Source organism: Bos indicus, chromosome 13 (genome assembly GCF_029378745.1).
Source record: "Bos indicus isolate NIAB-ARS_2022 breed Sahiwal x Tharparkar chromosome 13, NIAB-ARS_B.indTharparkar_mat_pri_1.0, whole genome shotgun sequence".
NCBI lineage: Eukaryota > Metazoa > Chordata > Mammalia > Artiodactyla > Bovidae > Bos > Bos indicus.
Window position 1 is genome coordinate 28,361,010 of NC_091772.1, and position 18,063 is coordinate 28,379,072.

Sequence of the window (18,063 nt, forward strand, 5' to 3'; positions counted from 1 at the left end):
ATCAAATTGCCAGCATCCACTGGATCATGGAAAAAGCAAGAGAGTTCCAGTAAAACATCTGTTTCTGCTTTATTGTCTATGCCAAAGCCTTTGACTGCATGGATCACAGTAAACTATGTAAAATTCTGAAAGAGATGGGAATACCAGACCACCTGATCTTCCTCTTCAGAAACCTGTATGCAGGTCAGGAAGCGCAGTTAGAACTGGACATGTAAAGCTCAACGTTCAGAAAACTAAGATCATGGCGTTCAGTCCCATCACTTCATGGCAAATATATGGGGAAACAGTGGCTGACTTTTATTTTTTGGGCTCCAAAATCACTGCAGATGGTGATTGCAACCATGAAATTAAAAGATGCTTACTCCTTGGAAGGAAAGTTATGACCAACCTAGACAGCATATTAAAAAGCAGAGACATTACTTTGTCAACAAATGTCTGTCTAGTCAAGGCTATGGTTTTTCCAGTAGTCATGTATGGATGTGAGAGTTAGACTATAAAGAAAGCTGAGTGCCAAAGAATTGATGCTTTTGAACTGTGGTGTTGGAGAAGACTCTTGAGAGTCCCCTGGACTGCAAGGAGATCCAACCAGTCCATCCTAAAGGAGATCAGTCCTGAATATTCATTGGAAGGACTGATGGCTTGAAGCTGAAACGCCAATACGTTGGCCACCTGATGTGAAGAGCTGACTCATTGGAAAAGCCCCTGATGCTGGGAAATATTGAGGGCAGGAGGAAAACGGGACAACAGAGGATAAGATGGTTGGATGGCATCACTGACTCAATGTACATGTGTTTGGGTGAACTCCAGGAGTTGGTGATGGACAGGGAGGCCTAGTGTGCTGCAGTTCATGGGATCGCAAAGAGTTGAATATGACTGAACAACTGAACTGAAATGAAAATAAAGGTCTGTCACTGTTTCCATTGTTTCCCCATCTATTTACCATGAAGTGATGGGATCGGGTGCTATGATCTTCGTTTCTTGGATGTTGAGTTTTAAGCCAACTTTTCCACTCTCCTTTTTCATTTTCATCAAGAGGCTCTTTAGTTCCTTTTTCCTTTCTGCCATGAGGGTGGTTTCATCTGCATATCTGAGGTTATTGACATTTCTCTTGCAGTCTTGATTCCAGACTGTGTTTTATGCAGTCCAGCATTTCGCATTATGTACTCTGCATAGAAGTTAAATAAGCAAGGTTACAATGTGGAGCCTTGATGTACTTCTTTCCCAATTTTGAACCAATCCTTTTTTCCATGTCCAGTTCTAACTGTTGCTTCTTGACCTCCATACAGATTTCTCAGGAGACAGGTAATGTGGTCTGGTGTTCCTATCTCTTGAAGAATTTTCCACAGTTCATTGTAATCCACACAATCAAGCCTTTAGTGTGGTCCCTGAAGCAGAAGTAGATGTTTTCCTGGAATTCCCTTGCTTTTTCTATGATCCAGCAGATGTTCACAATTTGATCTCTTGGTTCCTCTGCCTTTTCTTAAACCAACTTGAATATCTGGAAGTTCACGGTTCATGTACTATTGAAGCCTAGATTGAAAAATTTTGAGCAATGGTTTGTTAGCGTGTGAAATGAGTGCAATTGTGCAGTACTTTAAACTTTCTTTGGCATTGCCTTTCTTTGGGATTGGAGTGAAAAACAAAACAAAACAAAACAAAACTAACCTTTTCCAGTCCTCTGACCATTGCTGAGTTTTCCAAATTTGCTGGCATATTGAGTGCAGCACTTTCACAGCATCATCTTTTAGGATTTGAAAGAGCTCAACTGGAATTCCATCACCTCCACTAGCTTTCTTCGTAGTGATGCTTCCTAAGGCCCACTTGACTTCGTACTCCAGGATTTCTGGCTCTAGGTGAGTGATCACACCATCATGGTTATCTGGGTCATTCAGATCTTTTTTGTATAGTCCTTCTGTGTATTCTTGTCACCTCCTCTTAACATCTTCTACTTATGTTAGGTCCATACAGTTTCTGTCCTTTATTGTGCCCATCTTTGCTTGAAATGCTCACTTGGTATCTCTGATTTTCTTGAAGAGATCTCTAGGTCTTTCCCACTGTATTGTTTTCCTCTCTTTCTTTGCATTGATCACGTAGAAGGCTTTCTTATCTCTCCTTGCTATTCTTTGGAGCTCTGCATTCAGATGGATTTTTCTTTCCTTTTTTCTTTTGCCTTTTAGTTCTCTTTTCTCAGCTGTTTGTAAGATCTCCTCAGACAATCATTTTACTTTTTCCTTTTCATCATCTTGTGGCTGGTAAAGAATCCACCTGCAATGTGGGAGACCTGTGTGATCCCTGGATTGGGAACATCCCCGGGAGAAGGGAAAGGCTACTCACTCCAGTATTCTGGCCTGGAGAATTCTATGGACTATATATAGTCCATGGGGTTGCAAAGAGTCAGACATGACTGAGCAGCTTTCAGTCACTTGCTCACTTCTTGGGGATGATTTTGATCACTGTATATCAGTGAATCATTGTATATCATTGAACACTATATCCTGTATAGTATTAACAAACCTTTGTCCATAGCTTTTCAGGCACTCTGTCTATCAAATCTAATCCCTTGATTCTATTTCTCACTTCCACTGTATAATTGTTAGGGATTTGATTTAGGTCATACCTGAATGGTCTAGTAGTTTGCCCTGCTTTCTTCAATTTAATTCTGAATTTTGCAATAACGAGTTCATGATCTGAGCCACAGTCATCTCCCGGTCTTGTTTTTGCTGACTCTGTAGAGCTTCTCCATCTTTGGCTGCAAAGAATATAATCAGTCTGATTTCAGCATTGGCCATCTGGTGATGTCCATGTATAGAGTCTTCTCTTGTGTTGTTGGAAGAGGGTGTTTGCTATGACCAGTGTGTTCACTTGGCAAAGCTCTGTTAGCCTTTGCCCTGCTTCATTTTGTACTCCAAGGCCAAACTTGTCAGTTATTCCAGGTGTCTCTTGACTTCCTACTTTTGCATTCCCGTCCCCTGTGATGAAAAGGACATTTTTTTTGGTGTTAGTTCTAGGAGGTCTCATAGGTCTTCATAAAACTGTTCAACTTCAGCTGCTTCAGCATTAGTGTTTGGGGCATAGACTTGGATTACTGTGATATTGAATGGTTTGCCTTGGAAGTGAACTGAGATCATTCTGTTGTTTTTGAGATTGCACCCAGGTACTGCATTTTGGACTCTTGTTGACTATGATGGCTACTCCATTTTTTCTAAGGGCTTCTTGCCCACAGTAGTAGATATAATAGTCATCTGAATTAAATTCGCTCATTCTGGTCCATTTTAGCTCACTGATTCCTAAAATGCCAATGTTCATTCTTGCCATCTCTTGTTTGACCACTTCCAGTTTACATTGATTCATGGACCTGATGTTCCAGGTTGCTATGCAGTATTGTTTTTTTACAGCATCAGACTTTCCTTCCATTACCACTCACATCCACAACTGGGCATTGTTTTTGCTTTGGCTCTGTCTCTTCATTCTTTCTCAAGCTATTTCTCCACTCTGCCCCAGTAGCATATTGGCCACCTACCAACTTTGGGAGTTCATCTTTCAGTGTCATATCTTTTTGCCTTTTCATACTGTTCATGAGGTTCTCCAGGCAAGAATACTGAAGTCATTTGCCACTCCCTTCTCCAGTAGACCATGTTTAGTAAGAACTGTCCACCATGACTACTGTCTTGGGTGGCCCTACATGGCATGGCTTGTAGCTTCTTGAGTGAGACAAGCTTGTGATCCAAGTGATCAGTTTTCTGTAATTGTGGTTTCCATTCTGTCTGCCCTCTGATGGATAAGGATAAAAGGCTTGTGGAAGCTTCCTCATGGGAGGGACTGGCTATGGGGAAATCTGCGTCTTGCTCTGATGGACTGGGCCATGCTCAGTTCAGTTCAGTCAGTCAGTGCTGTCTGACTCTTTGCAACCCCATGGATTGCAGCACGCTAGGCCTCCCTGTCCATAACCAACTCCTGGAGTTTACTCAAACTCATGTCCATTGAGTCAGTGATGCCATCCAACCATCTCATCCTCTGTCATCCCCTTCTCCTCCTGCCTTCGATCTTTCCCAGCATCAGAGTCTTTTCCAGTGAGTCAGCTCTTGGCATCAGGTGGCCAGAGTATTGGAGTTTCAACTTCAGCATCAGCAGTGAATATTTAGGACTGATTTCCTTTAGGATGGACTGGTTGGATCTCCTTGCAGTCCAAGGGACTCTCAAGAGTCTTCTCCAACACCACAGTTCAAAGGCATCAATTCTTCAGTGCTCAGCTTTCTTTACAGTCCAACTCTTACATCCGTACATGACCACTGGAAAAACCATAGCCTTGACAAGATGGACCTATGTTGGCAAAGTAACGTCTCTGCTTTTTAATATGCTGTCTAGGTCGGTCATAACTTTCCTTCCATGGAGTAAGCGTCTTTTAATTTCGTGGATGTAGTCAGCATGAAATCTGCAGTGATTTTGGAGCCCCCAGAAATAAAGTCAGCCATTGTTTCCACTGTTTCCCCATCTATTTGCCATGAAGTGATGGGACTGGAAGCCATGATCTTAGTTTTCTGAATGTTGAGTTGTAAGCCAACTTTTTAACTTCTCGTCTTTCACTTTCATCAAGGGCTCTTTAGTTCTTCACTTCTGCCATAAGGGTGGTGTCATCTGCATATCTGAGGTTATTGATATTTCTCCAGGCAGTCTTGATTCTAGCTTGTGCTTCATCCAGCCCAGAGTTTCTCATTATGTATTCTGTGTATAAGTTATATAAGCAAGGTGACGATATACAGCCTTGATGTATTCCTTTTCCTATTTGGAACCAGTCTGTTGTTACATGTCTAGTTCTAACTGTTGCTTCCTCACCTGCATATAGGTTTCTCAAGAGGCAGGTCAGGTGGTCTGGTATTCCCATCTCTTTCAGAATTTTCCACAGTTTATTGTGATCCACACAGTCAAAGGCTTCAGCATAGTCAGTAAAGCAGAAATAGATGTTTTTCTGGAACTCTCTTGCTTTTTCGATGATCCAGTGGATGTTGGCAATTTGATCTCTGGGTCCTCTGCCTTTTCTAAAACCAGCTTGAATATCCGGAAGTTCATGATTCACGTATTGCTGAAGCCTGGCTTGGAGAATTTTGAGCATTACTTTGCTAGCATGTGAGATTAGTACAATTGTGCAGTAGCTTGAGCATTCTTTGGCATTGCCTTTCTTGGGGAGGGGCCGTGCTTAGTAAATCTTTAATCCAATTTTCTTTTGATGGTGGGGCTGTGTTCCCTTCCTGCAGTTCGGCCTGAGGCCAAACTATGGTAGGGGTAATGGTGACCTCCTTCAAAAGGGCTTTTGCCAGGACTGTTGTATTCCATGCCCCAGATCACACAGCAGGCCACTGTTGACCCATGCCTCTGCTGGAGACTCCTGGACACTCACAGAGAAGTCTGGCTCAGTCTCTTGTGGGGTCACTGCTCCTTTCTCCTGGATCCTGGCATGCACAAGGTTTTGTTTGTGCCCTCCAAGAGTCTGTTTCCCTGGTCCTGTGAAAGTTCTGTAATCAAATTCTACTCGCCTTCAAAGTCAAATTCTCTGGGGATTCTCAGTCCCTTTGCTGGATCCCCAGATTGGGAATCTGTTGTGGACCCTAGTACTTTCGCAACAGTGTGGGAACTTCTTTGGTATAATTGTTCTCCAGTTTGTGGGTTGTCTGCCTGGTCGCTTGGTGGGATTCACACGCTGCGCCTCCCGAGTCTGCTGGAGCCAGAGCCCCTGTTCCCATGGCAGGCCACTGCTGACCTGTGCTTCTGCAGGAGACACTCATACACTCAAAGGCAGGTCTGGCTCAGTCTCTGTGAGATCCCTGGGTCCTGGTGTGCACAAGGTTTTGTTTGAGTCCTTTGAGCATTTGTGACGAGTATGGGGTTTGATCCTAAAACTGATTTTGCCCCTTGTACCGTCTTGTAGGGGCTTCTCCTTTGCCCTTGGACACGGGGTATCTTTTTTGTTGGGATCCAACATTCTCATGTCAATGGTTGTTCAGCAGCTAGTTGCATTTTTGGAGTTCTCACAGGAGATGAGTGCACATCCTTCTACTCTGCTATCTTAGGCACATTTTATGTACCTCAGAGCCCCTGGGAAGGAGGACCCCAAGGAAAGGGTCCAGCCAGCATCTCTAGGCCACATGACCCCATTCCGCTAGCCACTCTGGAGGGTGTAGGGTGGCTGTAGGAGGCCCTCCACCACAGGCCCCAGTCCCAGGCAGAGAGGCACCCAGTGAAGCAATGGGACCCCAGGCAACATGCAGATGTGGAGAATGAGGGTGATGATATTGTCCAATGCGGATAAGACCCTCCTGAAAAACAGTTATTAAGCGTCCTTCGACTTCATTGAGAGAATTTAAATAACTAAGTGGAGAACATTCTTAACTTACCCCTGTTCTTCATGTTCCTATGCTGTGTCACTAAACACATCTGTGCTTTCATCTTTGAGACTGTTCTTGCAGGGTACACTAGTGACAGGGACAGAAATAATTGATTTAATAATGTTTTCCTTTGATGTTATTCAGTCCCTAAGTTGTATCCGACTGCCGCCCCATGGACTACTGCATGCCAGGCTCCTCTGTCCTCCACTGTCTCTTGGAGTTTACTCAAATTCATGTCCATGGAGTGGACCATCTCATCCTCTTCCACCCTCTTCTCCTTCTGCCTTCAATCTTTCCCAGCATCAGGATCTTTTCTGATGAGTTGGCTCTTCGCGTCAGGCGGCCAGAGTATTGGAGCTTCAGCTTCAGCATCAGTCCTTCTGGTGAATATTCAAATATCTTACATTGAAGTAAAAAGATTACTTAAAATCTTCCTCAAGTTCTATTGACTAATGATAGTTCATAAGGTAAGACAAATCTAAAAGGTTATGGTTATAGTTTGGTTAGGTTTTGAGAAGTTTTTGTTTTCTGCAGTAATAAAGAATTGGTGTTGCTTTAGTTGATGCAGGTTGACTGTTTTAATGGTTCATTGATTTATCTGGATATAAACAACTCTCATTATCCAGGATTTGTATCCCGTATCACAAGCTATCATACAGCAAACTGTAGCCATATTTGATATTCCTATACCTTATCTAGAATATTCTCTAATGCTTACTATTAGATTTTTAAAAACTGAAGTATTTGTCATAGATTTTACCAAGTTGAACATTAAAAAAATTTCTTACTCAGCTTTACCATCTTGAGTGTACAGTTATGTGTACCATCTTCAGTGTATCAGCTTAAATGTATAGTTCATCGGACTTCTTAAAATGCAGAATATTTTCCTGGAAACAATAATGATTAAAAAAAATCAATTTAGTTAATACTATGTGGGGAGAAAGTCATTAAGGAGTCATTAATGAGGAATCTGTAGAATCTAGAAAGGCTCAGGACATGGGATGTTTAGGCACTTAAAAAAGGCCAGACTGTGGGATGGGGCTGAAAATGAAGGAGTGGTTGAAATTAGGATAAATTGTCCAGAGGTTCCTTCTCCTGTGCAAGTGGGCCCCCATTCCCATCTCCTCTCTTTCAGAAAACAAACGTTCTGAGGGATTCTACCATCAGGCAAGGTGAGATTCCTTACTCAGAACAGACAATTCAAGTGAGAGTGTATGTGTTGACAAATGGGACCCCTGTTTCCTCTTCTCCTTTGGTTCCTCTGATGCTGGCAGGTGGGCTTTTACTGCCAGCTCAGGAATGGAAGTTCTTCTCTGAACTGACCCAAGAGAAAAAATGTATAGTTACTAACATTTAGCATTCCAGCACTGAAAAAACTGGCTTACTGCCATATTGTCCTAAAATGAAGTTCCACTGATAAGCCCTGCCCATTCAGTGAGTTTCCTTTAGCTCCTTATTGCCTTACTCATAAATATGCATGTTCACTTAGGATCATCAGGTGTTCGTGGAAGTTTCCAACATGAAAGACCAAGACCAAACACATAGTAACAATGGAGTTGAGAGTTATGGCATTACAGTATCAGTTCAGTTCAGTTCAGTTGCTCAGTCATGTCCGACTCTTTGCGACCCCATGAATCGCAGCACGCCAGGCCTCCCTGTCCATCACCAACTCCCAGAGTTCACTCAGACTCACGTCCATCGAGTCAGTGATGCCATCCAGCCATCTCATCCTCTGTCGTCCCCTTCTCCTCCTGCCCCCAATCCCTCCCAGCATCAGAGTCTTTTCCAATGAGTCAACTCTTCGCATGAGGTGGCCAAAGTACTGGAGTTTCATACCATGCCATTAAATTTACCCATTTAAAGTATACAAAACATGGCATTATCCTTGGCTTTTCTCTTTCTCAGCCCACATCAGCAAACCGTGATGGTTCCATATTCAAATAACATCTGGAATCTGATCCCTTCACTACCTCCCCTGCCCCAACCTGGTTCCAGCCACCAGCCTCTCTTCTCTGGATGGTTGCAGTGTCTCTGCTCTGAGCTCTTTTCCTTGCCTCTCTTTTGTTCAGTATCTGTACGGCATCCAGAGGGATGCATTTAAAATACAAACCAGACTGTGATGTTTTCTTGCTCAGAGCGCTTCAGTGGCTCTTGTGTTCAGGGAAAGCCAGAGTCCTTTTGGTCACTTCTCACAGCATGCACACCTCTTGCCTGCCTGATCTTCTCCATAGCACTTACTATCATTCAACATATTAGACATTTACATAGTCATTTTGTTTCTTGTCTTACACCTGTTCTCGTCTTCCTTTATTAGAATGCATTCTCAATGAGAATTGGGATTTTTCTCTTATTCTTTGCTGTATTCCCACAACCTAGAACATTGCTTGGCATATAGTAGGTCCTGAATAAGGATTTATTAAATAGATGTATTATTTTTATATAAGTAAAAACTATATTTAAGAATACTACTGATTTTAAGTTATTTGCAGTAAGCTAAGCTAAGGTGCTCCTTATCTTACTGATTTAAGCATCCTCAAGCAACTTGAAACTAAAATCGTGAGAGATCTAATTGAGAAGAGTTGTTTCCATTTGGAAAATATTCATAGGCTATCATGAGATTATGCCCCTTTAAAAATCTGTGCTGGGTGCTAGCAGTCCTTATTGCAAATATTTATTGTAACATTCCATGGTAACTTTATAATGGAGACTCTTTTAATATTTATTTTTAAATCAGAGAATCAGCTTAGTGAGTGCATCTAAGCATCACAGTTATCTTCTGTAAAGGCACAGACGCCTGAAATTCTAATCCTGTGGTGTAAGGAAAATGACCCCTACTTGTCTTACCATCAGTTTGCCTTTATTGGTTCATAATAATACTTGCTGTGTTTTGGTGTCGACTGAAGCTATTTAGTATTTCATCAGTGTTCCCTTTCCTGGCTTTGCCTCTCTTCTCACCTGTTCCTTTGGGAAAACTTAGGATCCCAGATTAACGATATTGCAGACATTTTCATGGATTTCATGGATCCAATTCTGCATCCACTTGATTAGAATTCACAGTAGGAAAAGCTGGTCTAAAGCCAGAAGGGTCTTTATCCTGAAGCAAATACCCTCTTAGGTACAGGATATAAGAATAAAAAGCTAGGAAGAAAGCAAATTCCCTGGTCTGTCTTTGCCAGCACGTCTTCTTTCTTGGAAATGAGCTGAAAGATAGCCTCCCTCCACACTCCCAGTCCTTAGACAGCATAATATGGACAGTCTTTGAACCCACAAAAGACTTTAAGTAAGATGTTTGAAAAATCTTGTTTCTCTGATGTTTAATCTCTTAGATTATAACTCACTTCATAGAAGTAATTTATATTTGTGTTATCTGCTTCCTGTGGGACCTCAGGGATTGGCAGGCTTTTTTACTTATTGTTTTGTTCTGTTTTTGGTGATTTCACTTAAGAGTTGTTTGAGGGCTTCCCTGATGGCTCAGTGGTAGAGAATCTGCCTGCCAGTGCAGGAGACATGGGTGCAATCCCTGGGTCAGGAAGATTCCACATGCCTCGGAGCAAACAAGCCTGTGTGCCACAACTGTTGAGCCTCTTTTCCAGAGCTGGGGAGCCACAACTCCTGGAGCTCGCACACTGTAGAGCCTGTGCTCCACTGCAGGAGAAGCCACCACAGCCAGAAGCCTGTGCACCGCAACTGGAGAATAGCCCCCACTCGCCGCAACTAGAGAAAGCCTGTGCACAGCAGTGAAGACCTAGGGCAGCCAGAAATAAAAAATTAATAAACATTTTTAAAAGTTTAATCATATCATAGCCAACCACTATTTTTTTTTTTATTTTCTTAGGGACTGAAGAGGTTAATGACCATTTGCCAGAAGCACTTTCCTACAGATCCATCAAAATGTGTGGAGTACAATGCACTATGAGATCTGTGTGCAGTGTGTAAATATCAAGAGAAGCTTAAGGAAGCCTGTCACGGACTTCTGGAATCACCACCAGTTGCAATGAGGGAAGAAGAAAAAAGGAGTTTGTGGTCTCTGAGTTCTACCTAATGCAGCTCTTGGTTTTAAGAACCTGTGTTGGCTCTCATGTCACGTCTGACTGCAGAGTGATTTTTGTGTCTTACTTTTAAGTAGTCAAAAGATTAAGTACTAAAGACTTTCCCCAGTAATTTAAATGTGTAAATTTAAAACAGTCACAGGACACGGTTTAAAATAACTTTTCCCCTCTAGACCTAAAAGTTGAAATGAAAGGATTAAAGAGGAACATTTGAGGATGGACTTAATGATTTCTATAAAATATGGTAATTTTCATGTTGCCTTTTATGCTTTGTTTATAGAGAAATATTTTTATATTTTTCAACAAAAATATGGAACCATTTAGTGAAAATTGATCGTCCTTAAATGTTGCTTGACTTTTGCCACCTTGCAATATATTTGAATGTAAATGTTTTTACTATTAAGTGTCTATCTTGCGTTTTAAAGCTTTTATCCTTTAAAGATATACATTATAGTATTGGTCATCTCTCAGAACAGAATTAACAGGAAGTAGAAGTTTGGAAAACAAAGATGGTATATTAAACCAACAGAAGTTCAAATTCAGTAGCCCCAGGCATCAAGGTTTCAAGGTGAAGAAATGGATTGTCAGGGCTGCTGCTGGCTCTTCCTGGAATAGGACTGCCTGCTAATGTCGTCCTCCCGAGACCGTGGTGGATGGCTGGTCACACTCCGTCTCACCGGCCAAAGAGAAGGGTGCTGGACTCTTGTCACTGCCCAAGTTGAAGGGCTTGGTCTGATGTCACTCAAGCGAGGACTTCTTTTGACTCTTGCACAGTGTCACACCCAGATATCTGTGATGAATCACTGCGCTTTAGAAGTCGAGAGGATTCAGTGGATAGAGACAGGTGGGTAAATAGAATGGTACTTGACCAGGTGGAGTGGTGCTGGCGGCTCCTGGTAGGAGTGGGACTCTGACATCAGAACTGCCTCGCCTCACATTTCAGCAACACAGGCATGTGTATGTCTGTACACCCACGAGCAAGGCACTTCATCTCTCTAAACTTCAGCTTCCTTGTCTGCAGATGGTGGTAGTCATTGTCCATGCCTCACAGCATCACTGTTTTAAGTGAAATAAAATGTATAGCACGCTACCAGGCAAATACTGTGTCCTTGTTGGTGGTAGAGTGAAGACAAAGTGGCTTTCCCAGACCACTGGTCAGGACAGTGTGTGCTCCCCTCAGGATGACAGCCAGGCTGCTGGTGGCAGTGTCGGTAGTACTAATCAGTGGAAGTATTTATTAAGCACTTACTGTATCCACGCTCTATAGCTGCTCACACTTTCAGCCATTTCTGAGTTTAGAAGAATCCAGAATGTGGAGCCTGGAGTCAGCCAAGTGAGTGCAGGTGGATTCAATTACTTATTCTGGCCCCTCTTGGAAAGCCTTGAAAGCCAATTTTGGCCACTTGTGGGGCCTGTGGCTACGCTGGGCTGATTGTGTCCGCTGGTTATTTGCTCAATGGTGGCTGAGGCCTCCTGTCCTGAATTGAATCAGTGTTCCTTGCCCTTCACCCCACTTTAGAAAACCATTTCTTATTAAATTAATTAGAACTGAATGAAGCTTAGTAGAGCAATAAGAGACAGGCTTTCATAAGATGTGACAACAATGTAGACTTCAGTTATATAGTCTTGAATAGAACTTGTTTATAAATATTGTTGAATGAATACTCCACAGATCACTTTTTTAAAAATTCATAGGCAGCCCACACCATGGTAGTCAGCTCATTTTGTGTTGTCTTCCCATTTGCCCTGAGTTAATATTCCACAGAGAAGAAACTGCATCATGTGACACCAGTACCTTCTAGAACTGATCAGCACGGGTAGATGGTTTGAGGGGGAAAAAAAAGTGTGTAAGGTATTCTGTGGTGCCGTGAATGCTAGTCATTTTGGGGCTTGGGTAGAGGGAGGCAGGTTGAAAGGTGTAGATTCCTCATAGAGAAGTTTTCTATTTCCCAGAAGTTAAAAGGTCTTCAGAGGACTTTACCTGTCATGGGGGTTTAGTAAAAAATGACCTTTCTCATTCTCCAGATCATGAAAATTATAGTGCAGCAGATGGTACATATTTCTAATTTTTAGCTGTTTCTAAAACAATAAAGGCCTATCTTTTAAAATCAGTCACACTCCTGAAATAAGTATATTCTTCTCTCTCTTCGTCCCCACCTCCCCAGACTCCTTTCCAAAGGAGTTGTGTCTTTCTGGATTCAAATCTAATAAAACACTGTTTTCCCTCAAAAGTAAATCCTGTGTTTCTTAGGAGTGTTCTTGCCAACTGCAAAGACAGCAGTATTTTTTAGCATTGCAGTACAGGGCTGTGGCAGTCTGGAGGCCATGGCTGTGATTTCAGCCCTTGGGGAAAAACTAGGAAAAGAAAACTGAGGCCAAAAACAATTGACACATAGAGAGGAGAGGGGACAGCCCGGATCTTGTAGGAAGAAGGGGAAGGTCCCAAGAGACCAGTGCTGGGAAGGTAGCTGTCACTAGTACGAGTGTTTAGGATGCACTGCATCTTGAAAAGAATTTGGAGGAATAGAAAATAGGGTTGATTAGCAGTACAACTTTTGAATGTTAAGTTTTTCCTTCTGATGATCTCCTGGCCCCCTGTAGCACTTTAGATTGTCCTGGGATTTGACCACAGTAAATATGGTAGTATTTACTTAGCAGTAAAGAATCCGCCTGCAATGCAGGAGACTCGGGTTCTGTTCTTGGGTCAGGAAGATCCCCTGGAGAAGGAAATGGCAACACACTCCAGCATTTTTGCCTGGAAAATCCCATGGACAGAGGACCCTGGCAGGCTATAATCCACGGGATTGCAGAAGAGTCAGACACGACTTAGCAACTAAACAACAACAAATTCTGTAGAAATCCAATTATTTGAAAGAAAGAGTTCCGTAGATTTGAACTTGTGGATCCTATCACTGGCTCCTTTTCAGCCCTGTAGTAACCCCTTTATTACTTCTGGACCTACAAAGGTAGTAGAGCTAAGTGGGGCAGATTCAGTGAAAGGGGAGCTTCGGTTGAGATGTAGCTGTTCCCTTTGAATATCTGCAAGAGCGTAACCTTGTGGATCATGCCTCCTTCCTCCACATCCTCGCCCATGAAGTCCCTTAACTTTATCCCCTAGAAATTTATGGTATGGAGTCGTACTGGGAGGCTTGAACTGAAAGCCCTTTCTCACAGCAGGTTTGTGTAAGAGTTTCCAGCTGTCTAGAGCATGAGGAGCCAGCCCCAGTCCCCAGAGGGTCGCTGTGGGAACACTGTTATGGCAACTGGTTTTCATCAGAGTCGGCAGTTGGATGGGCTGAATTCTGACTATGCACTAGTTCGTCCTTTAATGGTTAACAGTAACCTTAAAATCTTTTGAAATTTAAAAATAAGTTCTGGTGGCGTGGACTAACTCGAGGGAATGCAGTGTGGTTGGCAGTTGTCGCTGTGGTGTGAACTGACCCCTTTCAGGATTTTGGAAACATACTCATTTAAAATACACACACACACATATAAAATATTTGTATGTATATATATATGTTTTTACATTTTCCAAAACAGTTTATTTTGAAAGTATTGATTATTTACTCCTTTTTCCACAAACTCTTATAAACTCGCCCAGACTAATCTTTGTGTTGATGGTAGTGGTTACTCTTGTTTAACTAGGCCACTTCCTTTTGTTTAGTCTCTCCTCTCTGTCCTTAAGCACCCGCTTTGAAATCATTGTCAGCTTTCTCCCAGCATTCAAGATGAACACATACTTTGACCACGGAGGGCAGCTAAGAAGGTTTGAGCTGCTTTTTGAGTGTCACTGGTGATCACTGAGGCATTCAGCAAGCTTCCTTGCTGATGATTCTTGCTGATGATTCCATCAGGAGTCATCTGCATACCCAGCTCTCCTTGCCCTCTAAACTCCCAGGGTTGACAGCTTGCCAAAACCAAATTGCCTTTACTCTCCAACTTGCTCTTCCCTTGAGACTTAGGAGACATCACGAACCATTAGCATTGTCCTCTGAGCCTGATTTCAGTTTTGCATCTCGTAAAGTGGGAGGATTAAAGTTGTGGCTTTGAGATGCTTTGACTATAGCTCAACAGTCAGCCATAACAAATAGGTGGGACCCAGTATCACCTATGTGTATTCCCTGACCATGCCATGAGCGGTGCTTTCTGATTTTTCTTTCCTGTTGTGTTTCTTTTAAAAATATGCTGGTATGACTCTAAAAGTGGCTTACAACTCATTAATGTGTTGTGACCAGCAGTTTGAAAACCACAGGTTAAAAAGAATTAGAGTTACAGAAGGAAGTGACCTGGTGGATGAATTTAGGGCAAAAGGACTCATTTCTTCTATTTATTTATTTTTTAATAGAGAACACTTAGCTCTCAAGGTTTATGTGGAAATTGGCATATTATAAAACCTTGAGTATTTCAGTTGTTAAATATTTTTGAAGCAATAATTCTTAGGTTTCAAATGAGGTGACTTGTGCATAGAGAGAACCTCCAGGACAGGCCTCATGTAAGAAAATTAATGGTAAGAATAGGTGACTACCTTGGGCTGACTATACATTGTGTAAAGCAAGAATAAACAGATATAAAATATGAGATTGTTTAAACTATGAGTTAGGGTTGAGGCAGAGAGAGATAGCAGGAGTCTAGTATTAATCAGTTACCTGTTGAGGGTTTGTTTAGCCCTTTGATGATTATTTCCCAAGACTCGCAGCTAGATTTCATTCCCTTCATTTCCTTCAAAGTTTTATTCAGTTGTAACATATACAGCAAAGTGCACACATCAGAAAGATACCATATCATACAACTTTTTCAGAGTGAAGCTGTCTCAAAGTAACTATCATCCAAGTCAGGAAAGATAATGTTATTAGTGCCCCAGAAATCTCTTCATGCCTCATCAGGACAGAGCCATGGCCTTGATTTCTGCTGTCGTTATTTAAAAAAACATCTTTCTTGATTGGATGCGTGTACGGTAAGATTCACCCATTCAAAGGGTACAGTAGTCTTTAGAATATTCAGAATTGTGCAGTCAGCAGCACATGTGGGACACTTTCATCACCCCGAAAGAAACCCGGGACCCATTAGCAGTCATTCCCCGTGTGAGTTAGTTTGCTTGTTGTTTGTTTGTTTGACTGCACCAGGTCTTAGCTGTGGCAGGCAGGATCTTCAGTCTTCTTAGTTGCAGCAGGTAGGATCTAGTTCCCTGACAGGGTTTTGAATCCGGGCTCCCTGCAGCTTCTTAGCCACTGGACCACTTGGGGAAGTCCCTCATTGTGATTTCTTTGATTCTCATTTCTCTATCCCATTCTACATTTGATAGACATTTGAGTCATCTCCACTTTGGGTATGAATGCTGTACATGTATTTTTTGGTGAATTATAAATTCCTCTAGGGTCTATATGAAGTTGAGAAATGTTTGGGTATGTGTGTACTCAGAAGGTGGTGCCAAAGAGCTTTCTGAGGGGCTCGTGCCAGTCCACAGTGCCATGTGCGGGACTCGAGGGGTCTTGGCCCCTCCTGGAATGTCCTCGGTCACTTCAGCTTCAGCTCTTGTCCACTTCAGCTCTTGTGACGGGCTAACATGGTACCATGTTGTAGTTTCACTTTGCGTTTTGCTGAGGAAAATTAAGTGGAGCATTTTTCATATGTACTTCATGGCCATTGAGATTTTAACTTTTGTGAAATCTTCTGTTCAAGTTTTTATTTTTGTCCACTTTTTTCTACCGAATTCCTGGCCTTTTTCTTACTGACTTAACACAGTTCCTTATATGCTCTGGCTGAGGCCTGTGTTCAGTGTGTGTTATAAATACTTCTGCTCTGTGGCTTGACTTTATGTTAGGTTTTCTATGCATAGTGTTAGTTGCTCAGTCATGTCTGACTATGTGTGACCCCATGGACAGTAGCCCTCCAGGCTCCTCTGTCCATGGGATTCACCAGGCAAGAATACTGCAGTAGGTTGCCATTCCCTTCTCCATTTTCTCTGCATAGGGGAAATAGTCTTATCACTAGCTCAGATATTGACATAACCTTTGTCAGCTATCTTTACCAGATAGATTTTATAAAAAGTCATGTGAATCCTAAATAAAATAATCTTTGCATAGTGCAGTGCCTGCGTATGGGATTTGAGAGGAGAGAAATAATGTGTTTTTGTATTATTGTTAAACGTTGTAGTGGTACTAGATTGCCATTTCATTAAGACTTGGTGCGTTTTTGCCATTCTCATAAGATACGTGTTAAGCATGTTAGTGTTCACCTGAATGAGCTCGTGGGTATCGGCACCAGGTTGCTTCAGCTGCAGGAAAACCTGGACCCAGTGTATGTTAATGGCAGTCCATAGACAGCCAGGTTGCAGAGCAGACGGAGGTCGACCTGTGGTAGAGATTCGTGTCACTCTGTAGGACAGAGGCATCGAACTCTTGTTCCTCTCTGAGTTATTCCCAAATCTCCACTAGGCTTAGGAGTGACTTTGAGAGGAATAAACTCCGGATACCTCTGTGGGTGAGAAAGATATCTGAGAAAACATACACTTGTGATTCTGTCATTCGGGGAGAAAGTATCTTGGTATGCTTTGACTTGTTAACTACCACCGTTCCTTCTAGGGCAGTAACAGACATTACACAAACTTGAGCCAAAAAGGTATGTATGGTTTTTGTCCTTTATAGAAAATTACTTTTTGACTGACAGCCTCTCCCCTGCACCTGCCACACTCTGCTTTGGGATCAGGCTCTGCAGACCACATTTCTCCTCTGCGACTGGCTTTGTGTTAGGTTCTACCGATCATGGGCCACGTGGGAGACAGGAGCCCCTAGGAGGGAGGGAGGCCCTCTTCCTCCGTGTTCACTACCTGTCCCCAGTGGTGGTGGCCCAGCCGTGGGCTGCAGCCCACGGTGACACTTGGCATTCCTAGAGGAGGTGGTCCCTGCTCACAGGTTTTCCACACTTCTGTAGAACCATTGCAGCATCATCAGCCAGTGCTCCTCTCCAGACATTTGAATCCTAGCTCTGTGGGGTCCCGCCAAGTTCCTGAGGCACCCGAGCCACCCGAGCAGCATCCAGGTCTCAAAGGTTTGATTCCCAGCTCCTCAAACCTCTAAGTCTTCAGAGTCCCTTGTCTTTGTTTCCAGCCCTGAGACCAGTGGCTTTTCCTGTGGTTCTCATCTCTGTGATACCTCAGGGTCCCCCTTTTCCTGTCACCTCTTCACTTTCTGGTTAACAGTCTTTTCTGTTATAATAATTGACATGCTTGGCAGCCAGATTTCTGGTTCCTGCTTGAGGGGAAGTGTGATGGGTCCCCTTCCCACAGCCTTCAGCTCAGGTTGGCTTCCCTCCAGCACACATGGACTTTGCTCCCAGTTCGTGGGGTTCACCCCAAGCGTGGAGAACCAAGATGCCGGGGAAACTGGTGTTACCTCCTGTCTAGTCGCGAAGTCCTGTCCTTGTGCCCTCTCCCTTTAATTCCCTCTCTGCTCTGCCTCAGTCTCTTCAACACCTTCTCTGCATTCGTTCCTCTGCTTCTTTCTACTTCCTCGGCATCTTCCTGGCTTTGCTCTTCTCCGTAATCCATCTGGAGTCCATCATCATCACTCCAGTTTCTCACCAGGACCGTCTTCTCTCTTCCCCCGTTGTCCTTTGGCCACACTGTCCCACACAAC

The 18,063-nt window shown here is 42.9% G+C and overlaps 1 protein-coding gene across 4 annotated transcripts in view; it reads left to right on the forward strand.

Moving 5' to 3' along the window:
• PRPF18 (pre-mRNA processing factor 18) overlaps window positions 1–12,665 on the forward strand; it is a 56,238-nt gene extending 43,573 nt beyond the window's left edge. For 3 of the 4 annotated variants that reach the window (XM_070802101.1, XM_019973071.2, XM_019973072.2), the window contains one exon: window positions 10,216–11,528. In XM_070802101.1, the coding sequence (XP_070658202.1) occupies window positions 10,216–10,296 (81 nt within the window). In that variant the 3' untranslated portion in view covers window positions 10,297–11,528. Of the gene's footprint in view, window positions 1–10,215 lie in introns of all 4 variants that reach the window. The other variant, XM_070802100.1, reaches the window with a different exon arrangement.
• The last annotated feature ends 5,398 nt before the right edge of the window (window positions 12,666–18,063 follow it).